Below are 16,938 nucleotides of genomic sequence, written 5' to 3'. Positions count from 1 at the left end.
TTCTTTCTAACTTCTATCGTATAATTAGGTCTTACTAAATGAGACTTCTTAGAGCAACATGGGGGCTAATGATAACTACCCGGTTGCAAAAACAGAAGTGAAGAGTTTGAACTTGGAAATTAGTGGCTGAAAGTTGAACAATTTAATCACACTAAGCTGCATCTCTAACATAAATTAATAGTCAGAAGAAAACTACGTGACAATTAAATGTCACTTTTGCTAGACGATGACTATACCAGAAAAAAAACAAGACATTTAAAATATTGTTTCCCTCGGACAAATTTAGTCAAAGAATAACAATACTTATTAAATACAATAAACTCATTGTATTTCATGGCTTTCCCTTCAGATATATACAATCAATCAGTTAGTTATGATGAACGTAGCATCTGACCCACGTTACCATATCACAATACTACAAACAGATGAAATTAACAAAGATGAACAGCAAATGAGTTGAAATCATCATAGTGGCAATTATAGAAGAAAAAAAAGAAAGAAGGACAGGATATTGAGAATATGATTGGAAAAGAGAGTATCTATGAAAAGATACTGAAAGATAACAAGTGGATGCATCTATGCCACTGTGATCAATTCTGGGCTATATCACCCAACATCTACAACCACTGATTGTGACTATCGAGCAGACACCATAACCAAGTATTTAGCATCTACCAACATTGATTAAAATAGGTATTATCAATTTCAAATCTAAATTAACTGAAATTATAAATATCTATAAAACTGAGAAAACAACGTAATACAGTAAATTCATAGTATTCTACATGACGTATGCAACAGGGACTATTATTGTGTTGAATAAAAGTTTCTATTATACCAACTTTTCCAGATATAGAAGTTCATCAAAAAATCGATCTGTTTATAAATCATGTTTATTTTGTAATTCAATCAACCACATGTTATGGAAATAAAGCAACATACATATCAATAAATCGTCGATAGTTGCTAAGATACACACTAGATGTTATTGTGAGTTTAAACATGTACGCAAAGTGTTTTTTTTGTAAGTTAACAAAAACACTTTTTTGTAATTGATCATCACACATACTTATTAGCGTTGTCGGGATTCAACCTGAAATGGCAACCATCATGATTTGAAGATAATTTTCCATGACAAGCTCAAGCCAGTTAAGGGAAGTTTTAGAAAAATAAACTATTATTTCACCTTAGTTCGAAATATATTTTATAATAAAAATCAATTTCATTATCTAATATACAGAAATTAAGTTTAACACGGATACTTCTATAACAACTTATCCACTAGTAAGTTTTCATTTGTGTAGATTGCATGACGAAAAACTTTAGTTAGAAAATGAAAGAGTACTGGAAAACGATTTTATCCTAGTTTGAGAGCCCTGAGCAGTGTGTATCCACGCCTCCCCTTTGGGGATCGAAAGCTAGAACCTACTGGTCTCGTAGGGATAACCTGACATTTAGGTTACCAGGTCAGGATTCAATGGTTTACATTTCTAACTTCAGTTAAATAATCATATTACGCAACCGTCTTCTAATATCATTGGTGAGTAACTGTCTCATCCGACATATTTGAACTACAATGGTCACAGTAGTTCACTGAAACTCCAGTAATTATCGCTCAAAATTAATAACTAGTGAACACATGGTTATCATTAGCGCAAGAGATTCATGGAGATCGCTGAATTGTATAGTTTACATTCCGAACTAATTTGCGACTGTTTATATTCCAAGTTGTGATGTTATGATACAGTTTCAAAAAATTTGCTCCGAACCACAGTGTAAGTATTTGAAGATGAAATTATTCGAGTTCACAGTTTCATAGATTTGACTGTATTAGAAAGTTATTCATTACAAGCCTTTGACATCAGTCAAAGAACAGTTATTAAGAGAGTAATAGGTAGATGTTGTAGAAGAATAAACTGATATGACAAACAAAACTACGCAGTGAACGTCAGGACTTAAATTTATTGGTAACTCAGTTAAATCACAGTCGCTTTTATACTGTCAGACTTATGATCATGTATATAAGTTATTATTTATGTAATCGGACAAAAAATTACTAGTTAGATATATGGTCTTTGGATATTCATTTAGTGACATCGTATTTAGCAAGTATATGTTTAATTACGCAAATTTGGCCACATTTCATATGTGAGGACTAACGATACTACTAAAGTACATTGAATGATGTTTAAATGTTTGAACCATTAAACTAGTGAGATTTTCGAGCAATCATCGATCAACCACCTTATTTATTAATTTATTTAAACACATAAACATTGGGACAAGGAAACAACAAATATATATGCGACACACAAATCATTCGATTCGTTTGAAGGCTGGAATACTGATCAGGTGCACAAATCGAAGCAGGTCGTTCTCTTACAGCACCACATCCACAGCCTTACATCTAAAGGTCTAATCCATAAGGCTGTGGAACAACGTTCGAAGATGAAGTCTCATGGTAGTAGTCAGTGACCAACAATAGGTTCATCATACACGGTTTGTTCCCCCCTCTGGATTATGGAATCCATATGAACCACAGGTTTGGAATTAGGGTTTTCCAACTCGTCTAGGTAGATCCTCCATATCCACCAACACAGTTAAAGCGTCAGACATTGGCTTTTCGTTCGATTGATTTCGTAAATAACACCCTCGTCGTGAGAAGTCAGTGAGTAAGACTTCCCTGAGAGTGGCTGTATCTTCGTGGCCATGTGAGAGCGTTTCGAGAGGGATAGCTGAGGTTCCCCATCCTCAGCCGTACCAGGGCATTAGGGGATATCTATCCGTCGTCACCGCGTTCATTATTGAACATAAATGAAAGACATAGAACTGACCTACAAACTACACATGTGGTAGTGTAAAAAAATATTTGAAAACGAATTCACTTGGATTTGTTGGGGCCTTAAAATTAAGAAAAGTTCAAATCACTTTGTGTATTCACAATGAAAAACAGTTTACATTTACAATAAACCTACGCTCGTAATATCAATTTTAATCTTTCATATTAAGTAAAGTGTGTTGTTATTATTTAAATATTAAGAAAATCTAAATTATATATTCATAACTCATTATTACTAGCTGTACAGAACGAATATAAGATGACTCGAACTTATACCCATAGAAGATTCAGTTACATGATTAATAACTACTGTCCTATATATTTGCGACAACCGTCCAGTGATTTAGTCACCTTATACAATACCTGAATTAGAGTAGTTTGCCTAACACCAAACTATATTAATCTGTAAGCACAAAAACGATTATCAACATGTCTGTATTACTTACTGATATGATGTCCTATATATGAAAAAACTAACTCCAACTGCCGAATATATGACTAGAATATCATAAGGGAAACCAGTAATTTAGTGTACAAACAACGAGTTTATAGACATAACTTTGTGGTTCAATGGGAAAGACCAATTGTTTCTAATCAACCATACCTACCCTATCAGATGATAATTATTTAATTTTATGACTATCTTCTTACACTCATATCCAAAAAAAACAAATACACATGCAGTAGACTGTTAAAAAAAACAATATAAAACATCTCTGTACTATGTAAGTGTAAGTGACATTAAAGAGACTTGGGTCATCTACTGGACCAATCTCATGAGAAGGATCTTTCAATTAGACATAAGGAACAAGACAGAGAATCAGTGTAAATGGGTTAGTTTAAGTTACTTTAATATAAATTAGCCTAACCAGAGAGAAAATTAACAAAATAAAAAGCTAGTCAGTGGAAATAATGGTAATAATAAATATGCTAAACTAAGTATAGATAAATGCAGCTTTAAAAAAGAACGAGCGACATTGAAGAACGAAAACTATGAAAATAACATCAAACTCAAAATTCAGAGAAAAATAAAATGCGTAAATATAAAAGTGGTATTCTATGCGAACTATTAATTACTTTGTACGTGATTGCCCACTGATTACGGATTTCAAATACAATACGTTCATTTGTACTCATCTAGTTCTACCTGTCTTAAATTGCACTATTTCGGGAATTCTTAATTACCACATTAATTCGAATACTTCTAATTATCATAGTAAACCATATCATTGTAATTGACATTCAGCCAACAACATCACCCACTATCTCTTTAATTATTTCAGTATTTCATTAAATCAATATTTTCACCATATTACATAGGAAACATATGGAATAAAACACAAAACTTACAAAATTTAATCGTAAACCTAAAGGATTCGAGTTGAATATATCCACCCAATGATGAACACATGGTCGAGATAATGTATCCAAATTAGGTAATTGTAATTCTGATGAATTATTCATATCTTCATTTGTATTATTTGTTACATCATGTACAGTTAAACGCATCCATGCTAGACAATCTGAATCGAATGTACTAAAAGCATATGTATTACTATTAGTCATTTCAGAAATTTCAAAACTATCAAAATTCAAATGATGACTTGGTGATAATAATCCAAGTGGTTTATTATCATAATTCGGATAATTATGATGAGTGTTGCATGAATTATTTAAAAAGTTTATGTCATCTGAAAGGAGTGAATCTTTACTTCGACATCTCGAATGATTATTATTATCGACATTTTTACAAGCATGTTGTTGTGTAGTATCACCATTAAATAAACCATCATTAAATTTATATCCAATATCTATTTTACCTTGATAATAATCATTTCTTAAAATCATATCATTACTATTATTAACAAATAAACTTGGTGTTGTTTCATTCACTTCAGATGTTGTTAAATCCAAATTCCATGGAACAGGTGGAGGTAATAAGAGAGAGCTACAACATGTTGGAGAAACTGATCTACTATTCTGGTGTTGTTCATCTGCTCTATGAATTGGATCAACATCTGAATTATTCGAAGAAGTAGTTGTAGATGGAGGTATAATAGGAGAAGCGATTACATCTTGATGACTGTCCAACAAAGATGGTGGTATCGTGGTATTGTTATTGTCTGAACGATCACTAACAGATGAAGAGAAAATTATGGGTGATGGTGTAAGCCGTGAAGAAGAGAAATGCTCTTGAGCATTGTTATTATTATTATTATTATTATTATTATTATTATTATCACCAATTAATTGAGATGATCCAGTAATCAGTGATAACTTTCTACAATCAGAATTTGGTTGTGAATAGTTTTCTTCACATGAATGATGACGAAGATAGTGAACATGAGAAATTTGATCGTCATTTACAGTAGTTTCCAAAGGTAAACTTGGTCGACTTATTAAAAAGTTCGATCTTAGATTAGCTGGTGATAAATTAATTGGACGTACTGTATCATAACTGGAGTTAGTTTGAATTGACTCTGATTGTGCATTGGAATATATAACACCAGAATGGTTGAAATGAGAATTTCGTGTGTTGAGGCAATGATTAATTAGTTCATTTGAAGAAAAACTTCATCAACTGACTTCACAGGTGCATAGTTATTATTATTATTATTATTATTATTATTATTATTATTATTATTATTATTATTATTATTATTATGACATTTCTGACTTGAACGAGGTTCTTTGGCTAGTTCCGCTAGATGGCAACCAAGTGGTGCACCACTGGTAGGAGTTGTAGCTTCACTAGCCACAAGTCCAGTAGAGGACGTCACAACCTAAAATAAACAAAAACAAATCGATGAACAAGCAAATGGAACACTTTATTTTATATAAAAAAAGCTAAGTTAATAATAAAATGCAGTTTAAATTTGAATGGAAAATACACTTGTTCGAAAAAAGTCGAAGACAAAATAAAAATTTCCGAAGGTTGTATGCATTTACTTTTGATGTCGATAGCCTTTCTCGAAGCCATCATTTATGTAGAAAAAAATCACCAGCAATCGTGAACTGACTATAACATAATACACACATTCCTTAAAAGAATAACAAATGACTGTAAGTGACCAGTTTGGGATCGAAAAAAAGAACTAATCACACTAAGTATTAATTTAAACCCTGTAAAACAATGAGAAACGAATGATCGATAATATATACAGATATAGGAGGCCTAAACTGAAATAATAGTTTTCATTACCTCATCAACTGATTGTCGTTCCGCATGAAATTAAACCAGAAACATAGTTGAAACGAATCAGTCAGATTTATCACCCACTACTCCATGATAATGATCTACAGACAAGTGTGTTTACAGAAAACTCAAATTATCCATAATACTTATTAGTAAAATATGCCTAGACTACCACTTGCTCTTCCCAAATTTCTTTATAACAACTGTATTATATCACTAAACTAGGTAACAGGCCGTTTTTTAAAGTCCTATTAACTGACGTTTTAAAGATCCCCATTGTATTTTGACTCGCAGCTTTACCTTTATGTATGATCCTAGTCAAACAGGGAGACGATGAAGTTTTCAAACAGGTATACGCACTAGCTTAGGAAACCTCCCAATACAGCCTAACGCGTTTAATTAGACGTAAATTTACCAGTATAGGGGTTGTGGAGATTATTAAGTTTTTGACTGAGATCATGAACCGATTGATGTTAGACCACCACCTTTGGAAACCTGGAAGCACTGGACGGCCATTTCGTCCTATTGTGAAACTCCTCAGCAGTGTGCACCCGCGATCCCGCACGCGGGATCATTGGATGCCGGCTCAGTGGTCCAGTTGGTTAAGCGTTCGCGCGCGAAACCGAGGGCTCTGGGTTCGAATCCTGCGTGCAGGGTCGTGGATGCACACTGCTGAGGAGTTCCACAATAGGATGAAACGGCCGTCCAGTGCTTCCAGGTATCTAAAGGTGGTGGTCTAACATCAATCGGTTCATGATCTCAATCAAAGACGTAAATTTGTTGACTGGAATTTCTGTATTGACATAAATCAGTAGTTGAATTATGTAGTGAAAAATACGAGATTTACTATTTGTTCCAAATTATCTAAAATTGACATGAAATTGTTCTAGTCGATGGGATGAACCATTAGCTTAATGGAAGGCTAACATAAATGTGCCAAACTAATATCATAATTCTAAGTGAGCATTATGGACATTAAAAAAATATTCTAAATATTCATAATCCAAGGAAAATATGATACCTGTATAAAGAGAGGAAATCATAGTCATAGTAACTCACTGGAGCATTTTGATGATAATATCTTGAAGAGTTTCGTGGGTGCACAGGTGGAGCTAAAGAAAAATTAAATAAGAAAAAGATTAGCATAAGTACAATATCGAATTATTGCTCTTAGTTTATCCAATATTATCTAGTGAATACAAAATACGAATACGTGATTTTATACATGTCTCTGCGTTTCCCTTGTACGGGCAAAAGTGCAGACTCTGTTCTCTTTTCGAAACACATCTACAGAGCCATGAGTTCCCAACCTTTGCCAGGAATCGCCTACTGATTGTCTTCACGTGACGGTGATGTTGTTTACGTAAGTAAAAGGACGGAAAGTAAACATCCAGTGCTGAAAACAGATTGTTGAGTATGAAAACCGATTCTAAACCAATTGTGTAAATGAACTCAAGGATCTTGATGGAACGAACGATATATACTATGGTGGTTGGGGGGTAGTCTACAAGAAAGCTTGAATCTAAGTTTTGTGTTATTTGGTACGCTTCAGTAAGGTGTACCTGTAATCTTGAGGGAATCGATGAGCCCTGATGGACTTGACATACGTGACATTGGTCACTAATCATTGATTAAACAGTTATAAAGAGTATATAAACCTATTTTGGTCACCAACTAACTTGGGGATTGCATCTCCTTTGAATAAAAGAAGTCTTTTTAGATTTGACTTTATTGTATATTATACTTATTCACTTATTTTGTGTTTTATGATTGTACTTTCTTTCTGTCCTTGGTTTTTTTAGAATGTTATGTCTTTATTTTATGTAGCGCATACTTTTTTGGTGCCCAGTTATACCGCATTTGTGTATTAAATAAGTCAGTAAATAAAAAATAAATATAAACCAATTTTTAAATTAAAGGTTGTCAATCACCAACGAATTATTTAAACATCTATGATAAAGAAAAAGGTATTTTCAAAGCCGAAACAATCCAATGATAAGATTGCGTAAATTTATTAAAATTTAACAACTTAGAATAGATAGATACTTTTTATATTAGGAAACGTTCAACTCAACCAGTTGTATAGACTATAGAGATAAACATTCAGCTATTCACTCATAGTGATTCCACGTTTTCAAGGGTGGTCTAACTTAATTCGGTTCATAATTTAAATTAAATTCAACAATCTCCACAACCCCTTACTGATAATCATCATGTGCTCACTAGTGACTAGTTTCAACAGAAAATTTACGGAGTTCTAGTGGGAAGCCGTGACCAGTGGAGCTAATACATGTGCGATGGAACAGTTAGCCACCAAAAACAATAGAAAGTACTCGCAAAATGTCGTGGATTGATTGGATCTAAACATCAACACCTTTGGATCCTGAGTTAGTGATCTAGAGACTAGGCGTTCAAGCGCTATATTGAAGGCCCTGAGTTTGATTCCCGTGTGTGGAGTCACGGATGCTCATTGCTGAGAAGTTCCATGTTAAAATGAAACGGCTGTCCAGTTTCCAGGTTTTTAATGATAGTCTAGTTTAGATCGGATCATGATTTCATTGATAACCCCATCGCATAAGTTGGAAAATGAGACAAAGACTTGGTGAGTCAACGTTCCAAAGGAATGTAGTAAAACCAATGACGAAGTGAAATGTGAAATAAAAATGAGATTAACAAAGACATTCAATTGACGAACGTTGGGACTTATTAAATGAAAAAAAGATATCGTTGAAAACGCGGACCGATCTAAATTAACGCACCACTGGAAACCTGGAAGCACTGGACAGCAGTTTCGTCCTGGTATGGGGCTCCACAGTAGTGGGCATCCGTGATCCCGAACAAGGAAATCGAACCCAGATATAACATCGATCTTTGAAAATCGACCTAAACATGTTGAGAGGTATACACTTTCCAGCTAGATTCTGGGAGACAATCATAATAAATAGTTGTAGAAATCAGGTGACACAAATCAAAGTTGGCTACAATGGTGCAGATGTAAATCACAAACAATGGGGAGCTTAGGACAAATATGTATTGACACTAGTTGCCATACCATATTAATACTAGGAGACAAAATTAACAAGAGGAATAGTGAAGTCGAAATACTCATTGTAGCAACGACGATGAGAAAGATCATAAATTAAGAATATGGTTCGAGAAGACGAAATCAAAATGTAGATATGAAGGAACATCAACTAACTCAGTCGATACCCACATAGGAACTCATCAAACAGGCCTGCTTTCCTTATGTTACGACTTAAATAAAGCCCCGTTGTTGACTAGTCAACTATTTCACCACCCAGGTACACACGAAACACATTTCAAGTGGTTTCATGGTCTAATATCAAGACAGTAATCACTACCAAACCCATTATTTCATCTTGAAATAATTCGACTTGGTAGAGTCTCAAACTAAGATAAATTGAACATCTTGAGCTCATTAGTCTCGAGAAACTCTTTATGTAATGTTCTCCGATAAAAACTTTGCGCCGTAATTAGCAAAACTAAAAACTACCTAATTATAATCAAACTTGTGATATTAAGAAAACCGGTCTGACAACAGTATAAACAACAGTGATTTGGTTTATACAAAAAATCTAGAGTATATACGGTAAGAATTATGTAAAAATTAAAATATCTGTCACAACAAATATACCATATTGAGTAATCTAGGACTACGCTGTCAAATAATCAGTATTTATTCCATAACAGATGGATACTGGTATTTCATTAGCTAACTCAAGTTCACATAACAATGAAGACATGCTTATTGTAAAATCAACTAATGGGTTTTATGCAAAGATGGATAGTGACCAGTAGTGGAATCCAGGACGCGCGTTTCGTCCCATTTAGGACTCGTCAGCTGGATGTACCTGCATCCTAGAGTTGATGTTCACTTCGGGAATAGAACCCATTACCGTTCGCTTCAAACACCATCGCGTTCTCCACTTAACGACTGAGTCCTTATAGTCACCTGTTTGTACAATAGGGGGAAGTTTAAATTCACTTGGTGTTGTTTTACTTGTATCTTTCCACTGTTATTTAGGACTGCAATTGATCAGTCTCATGTTGGCATATGTGCATCCTGTGCGGATTGCCTCGATATAGCCTTAGGTCACAGTCTTTTTGGGTTTTAATATCCAATTCCTAAAAGTTAAACCTGACATTTTCCACTATTCATTCATATGACCATTGAATTTAATAATTATAATCATAATAAATTATTGGTCGACATTCAAACAAAGATACCTGGTTTAATCAATATGAACCAGTAGTTAGTCCTTGGGATTAGTAACAAACGAAGGATGAAATAGTATAACAACAAAAATATGATACATAATAACAATAATATAACGTATAAACAAACTTTGTTCTTTTTTTTTATTTATTTCATCAACATCAATAATTCGGATTATTTTACATACACCGATAAATCAAGGCATAAAATGACATGTATCTTCAACTGGAAAGTAGAATAATCATAAGCATAAACAACCACATATGACTCATCATCAGTTCACTGTATATTGATTAAATGCCTAGTGTATTATATGGAATAAAGAATGAAGAGAGAATCTTAAAAAAGAAAAGTATGTTATTGGACAAGTGGCAACCTGAACGCACAAAGGTTACAGTCAACAAAAATAAAGGTCATTGTTTTACTTTGATGTAACTGAATTATAGTCATTTATTCATTTTGTAATAAAACTGATAGTAACATTTAGTTAACAAAAAATAGTTTCAAATAGACAAGACTTTGATCTATAATCTGCTCACTAGTGACTGACTTCAAGAGATACTCCTGGAGTTCTACTGAGAAGCCGTTACCAGTGGAGTTCAACCAGGTCTGTTGTGAGATATCAGCTCACTGAAGACAGTAGTATACGGTAGCGCAACTTCGTGGATTGGTTGAAGTTAGACATTAACACCAATGGATGCCGGCTCAGTGGTCTAGTTGTTTAAGCGCTTGTCGCGAAACTGACAGGTCCTGGGTTCGAATCTCGCGGGGTGTGGGATCGTGGGTGCGCACTGCTGAAGAGTCCCATACTAGGACGAAACGGCCGTCCAGTGCTTTCAGGTTTTCCATGTTGGTCTAGCTTCAATTGACTCATAATTTCAATCTGTGAAATTTCTAAACTCTCCATAAACCCCTTCTGATTATAATGGTATAATAAATGATTCTTCTCCTTAAAAAATAATCTGAGAAAATTGATCAGATCAGTTAAGAATATAAGATTGTCAATTAACTATAAGATAATAGGAGACCTAAGATGTTATGATATTAGTGAAAGTCAATGGATATTGGATCATTGTTGCGTTGTCGTTTGATAATGATTTAAAATGAAAATTAAGTTTAGATTTTTGAAATATTTCAACAAACCATCTCATACTAATATAATCATACATGTACAGGTGACTACCTTGAAGAAGAATTTCGCATAATTCTGTTGGAAGTAACCGTTAACAATAGAGGCGACCATGTCAAAAATGAGTTACTTGTCAATCCCATAACATAAGGGTCAAGATACAACACGGGGAACAGTGGATCTACGGTGCTGTGCTAGTTGTATTTTTAATAGAACTGTTCCTCCTATTATATACTACTTTCGTTTACTTATTGTTATTCGTTTATTTATTTTTCGTAATATTCCCCCTCCTTCCTACATTTCTCCACAGTTTCATTTTCTTGCTTGCGTGATGTATATTTATTTTGGGACCTAGTTGTACCAGGCATTTGTGTATTAAATAAACGAATGTAAATAATAGTTTCAACTATGTGCGAGGATGTGGGTATGCAATATTGAAGAATGTAAAACTCAGAAGATACAACCATCTAGTACTCATTTGGCTTTCCAGTTACTGTGATCATGATATAAATTATCCTTAATTTTTTTTATTGAGATCATGAATCGATCAATGTTAGACCACCATTTAAAAGCTGAAATTAATGGACAGTCATTTCTTCCTAGTATGGGACTCATCAGTAGTGAGTATCCACGATCCCACACGCAGGGTTCGAACTCAGAACCTCCGCTCTCCCGAGCGAACGTTCAACCTCTTCAAATTTTATACATTAAACCAATTAAAAAAATAACAAGGAGGAGAAGTTTGCTTAGTAAAATGTAAAAATTGATTTAAACAAAGTAGGTTAAATGTTTTTAGTCAATCATTCATAATTAACGTAGAGACTGACACAAATGTACGTTAACCTAAGTTACCATATTGCATTAATATAACGAGATTGAATTAGCAATACGAATAGCAAGGGAGTTGAAATAATGATAGTATCATTAATAATGAAAACAACTAAACGCTTAAAATATCGTTCGAAAAGACGAAATGAAAAGGCATGTATTAAGGATTAGTGGAAACTAAGATCTCGAAGATAAATATTAAGTGCATATACGACCGATTCTGAACAATATCACCCAACATCTCTGACCACTGATTGTGGCTATCAAACGGACCCCATTTAAATAGTCTCTCTGTAACATCACTCCATACAACAGTTAATGATTTTATGCACTGGTGTCGTGTCTCAATTTAAATTTAAACAAGTTATGTGATGCAAGAAGGTGGAGTTACACCATTATGAGTTAGAAATAAAATGATCAGTGTGATTAATCCAAAGTACTTAGAGATTGAATCGAAACAGTGAATATATATTATTCAAGTCGAGGAAGGTGGGGGATGGCAAAGCTAAAACCAGAAACCTATTAGTCAACTGGTGAATGATCTATACTACAGAAGCCCCTTATAGTAACTAATAAAATTCTATAATACACTTAGTTTAAATAGTCAAGTGCTTCGGTACAATTCTCAATTTATTTTAGTCTTAATCATAACCCGTCAACCTAGGGTAGGTGGGTGAACTAGTAGGGAGTTCGTTTATTATATATATATATATATATATATATATATATATATATATATTCTGGCCACTAACTTCTTGAAATGCTGTCAATAGGCTATAAAAATATCCCCAAATCAACTAAAGCACTTAACCAACCATTCATGAAAGTAGTTAACAATATGTAACCTATCACACTTTATAGATTCTTCCCATTTTGAAACTTGCATTTCCCATCCTCCATTTATGATTATTTTTAAATAAATCTGAAAAACGGACCGTTTTATTCGTTATTATATGTTAACTTTATGAAGTAGGTGGCTCAGTAATTAAGGTGTTCGATTTACAAGCACTAGATCGTAGTTTCGAACGCCGCTCGGGAAACTGAGTAGTGCCATGAGCCCCACAATTAAAATGTAGTTCAAAGCCAGGCATTCGAATCTGTACTTCGTAAATGAATAGATAAATTATAAGAAAAACTTCATACTCTGACTTCAATTCGTTGATTTGTTTTGAATTTTGTAAATCCTCATCAAATAATTCCATGACTGAATGCTTTGATTTTTAGGAGACTGAACAAATGTATTAACCAGCAGTAATTTACTAATATGTGACTATACCAACAACACTTTTAACGCAGATGAATACTGACATATAATCAAAGAAGATCCACACTTTCTTCATAATCACTCTTAACTATCAAACAATAATTACAGTATAATGTGGACATCCCGCGGCTGATTGGTCACATCGTAAACCAGGTCGATAAATTATAATCAATAAGATACAGCAAAATCTATCAATCATCCTGGAACGACCGATTAATGTGCAAAAGATACAACTAGTTTCATCAACATAGCAGATATACTATGTTGTAAACGAATATAGAGCATAATATTGCATGTAACAGATACAAGATCATGTATGTAATTACTGTGTGACACTATATAGTGTAATAAAAGTGTTTAAATTGATAGGTTCCTCCACTTCGTATTGACGAAATTCTATTTATTCCCCCATTTTTTGTAGTAAGTCCTTTGTATTTATTTGAAAATCGTCACTATACAAAGTTAAAATATCCGATCAAATAAACTAAAAACCAATAGTCGTTCAGGAGATGATAACTTGATACACAATCTTAAGACAAATTTATTTTTAATAAATATTATTTCAATGCTTAATTTCCGAACTTTTTTTTATGACAATCTAACTGAAAACAATGTTGTTCGAATTAACAATACAGGGACTTTGTGAAGATTGTAATATTTTCAATAGTGGTCGAGCTAAGATCGGTTCATGACTTCAAATATGAATAATTTTTATTATATAACTTAATAATAAGTCCCATATAAAATATAGCAAGTATTATTACTGGCATAACAACGCAAATTAAAACCAAGTTTACCTATACCAATCTTTACGATCACTTCAGTTGATAAAAATATCTGGTCACCCACACCTAAGTATGTAGCTCATTTATCAAAAGCTCAATGCTTAGATCAGTTGGTCACAGGTCCCATTATAATAAATCATTATATCTTGTCATTTGTTCAGTTCGGCTTACAGTAAATCTTACTGATAAACGATCAGAATTGGGTTTTATTAGGATCGGAGCATGGTTGCTTTCTTTTTAAGTAATCTGTTACATGAGAGTGCAAATGGAAAAAGTGAACAACCCACCAAGTAAATCCTCAAAAATGGTAGGGTGGGTGAGACTATAATTCATGGATAACCTTTGAGCGACTCTAAAGTGACCTTGAAAACATCTACCTGCTAATTAGAACTAAATTACGGTTATAAAGCAGTGTGATGAATTAGAATTGCGATTTACAGTTGACGATTAGGGTTAGGAACTAGATTCAAGGTTCTCATTACGAACTGACATCAATTAAAATGACGAAACGCCAAATGGATGAACGAATTTCGCGCCAAAATCCGAGAACTGTTACCTTACACTTGATTGGTTCGTTCATAAATAATAGTCTCGCCGGTGGGATGTTACAAAGAGGTAAATATTGGGAAAGTGGTGACTTTCGGAATTATTTTATGAAAAACTAATGTCGATACTTTTCTAGTATGACTATTATACAATTCGGACCATTGTATCCTTATACTCTATTATTTGCAAATTATCGTTTGATGCACGAGCTATTGTTATATGTTTTACCTTCCTAAAGTTGCTATTAATCAATTACGAACCTACAGCTTAGTTCCCTTCCAGCTATGACCTAGATATGCGTAATTCCCCATTTGTGTGGACATATGGTTAGGAAATTATTCTATATTACTGAATGAGATTTAGTCATAACTAACAAGTGAATAATAGAAAACGAAGCTGGTTACAGATTTCTTCTGATTGGACACTGGAGTGGAAGGATCTTGAGGACTAATAGGTGTTAAGTTTTCAATCCATATTCATTGATCACTGTGTTGTTGATAAAATAGATCATCGATCTTACAGGCAATTTAGGAAAGTAAATAATACGACTAGACAGTACAACTGCTCTCATAATAAACGGCCAGATAATATGGGTCCTGATATAGATCTAGTTTCTTTTTCTTTTCGGAAACAACAAAATGTGCATATTAAATTCGTGTATTATGTGGACACTATTTGATCACATTTCATAATATTTCTACTACCAATTATAAATTCTAGGGCAAGAAATGTCTTAATTTATTTGACCAAGTTGTTAACAGACTTCTCGGTTTGTTCAATAAACAGAAAGGAAAAGTCCATCCAGTGAAAATCATGTCAGAAAACCAAGTTTATTGTTATCATCGACAAATGCGCCAAAACAACTACGTGTTTTACAGAGTTTTTCGCAGAGGAATTAAACTTTTTCACAGTTAATGGAAAAATCCCAAGACAATCGACGTCTAAAATATTTTTATCGAGCTTCAGTTCATACAATACTGACCGTCACTCAGCCGACATTATATCATCGGTTTGTAAAAATATAAATTAATTAGCGTTGATTACCTTATAAATAGCTTGGTTCATATACCCTGAGCAAAAAGCGTTTGTATATTCAATCTAGGCACTTTATTCTGCGTTTAAAAGTGAACTTTTCATCAGGATTTACAACTAAACTGAGAAGTCTGCCAAATATGCTTAAGCTATTTCTGATTAACTAAAATGAAACCCAGAATCAAAGAACTTATGGTCTTAGATATTGTCATATATATTGAGATTGGTTGTAAAACGTCATGTAATTATGATGCATGGAAATTTGTGTGCCAAAGGTAATTAGACAGAAATTAATTTATACGAGATATCATGATTAACTGAGCTAATTAACAATTCTTATATGAAACTCTAGAAACAGTTGCTACGTAATTTTTTTAAAAATAACTAATTGACCATTTAAATACGTATGTACCCGGCCTTAAATCACAACTTTATTATGAGTCAACTATACTGCACGGGTGTCAAAACTAAAGCATAAGGATTGGGCATTGTAACTGCAACCTAATGACTGAAACCTGAATGCTTCAGCTACTAAATTATGGGTATCTTATTAGGACAAGAAATATCAGGACACAAAAATATACCTAAAACTCTAACTGAAATGCAAAGCTTGGTAAAAAAACAGTTTACAAAATCAACTACATGCACTAATAACACCTTTTTCCTTTGCGTAGGCTTTAGATATAATGTAGGCTGCAACATAATCGAATGAATCTTTCATATTGAATTCAGTAAAACAATGTAGAGATTCAATAATAGAGGGAAATTTACAAAGGTTGAGAGTGGAGAAAAACGCATGTGAAATCAATAATTATTTTAATCCAGACATTCAATGTTCGCTTTCTAGATTTTTTGCTGTTATTTGAACATGCGATGTTAATTTAAAGTGATATTTGATGGAGACAGTGCTTTGGAAATTATGAAAACACTGAATCCCTGTAGAAAAATAGGGGAGTAATTCAAGTAGGAGGTTCGTAAAGAATTGATAATATGACAGATTTTATCATACATCCAGTAGTATTGGATTGGTGCTTGATGCTAGTTTAATATTCATCATAAAGGTAGACAGATAAATCCATACA

The 16,938-nt window shown here is 33.5% G+C and overlaps 1 protein-coding gene across 1 annotated transcript in view; it reads right to left on the bottom strand.

Moving 5' to 3' along the window:
- WC2_13 (blue light receptor) overlaps window positions 1-16,938 on the bottom strand; it is a 40,710-nt gene that overhangs the window by 13,941 nt on the left and 9,831 nt on the right. The window contains exons 2-3 of the mRNA XM_051215686.1: window positions 7,095-7,147; window positions 4,190-5,622 (exon numbers count right to left, since the gene is read on the bottom strand). Coding sequence (XP_051066216.1) covers window positions 5,392-5,622; window positions 7,095-7,147 — 284 coding nt within the window. The 3' untranslated portion in view covers window positions 4,190-5,391. The remainder of the gene's footprint in view (window positions 1-4,189; window positions 5,623-7,094; window positions 7,148-16,938) is intronic.

The sequence above is a fragment of the Schistosoma haematobium genome, chromosome 4, assembly GCF_000699445.3.
Source record: "Schistosoma haematobium chromosome 4, whole genome shotgun sequence".
Lineage (NCBI taxonomy): Eukaryota > Metazoa > Platyhelminthes > Trematoda > Strigeidida > Schistosomatidae > Schistosoma > Schistosoma haematobium.
The sequence above is the reverse complement of the archived record's forward strand: the minus strand, read 5'-3'. Positions and strand labels throughout refer to the sequence as shown.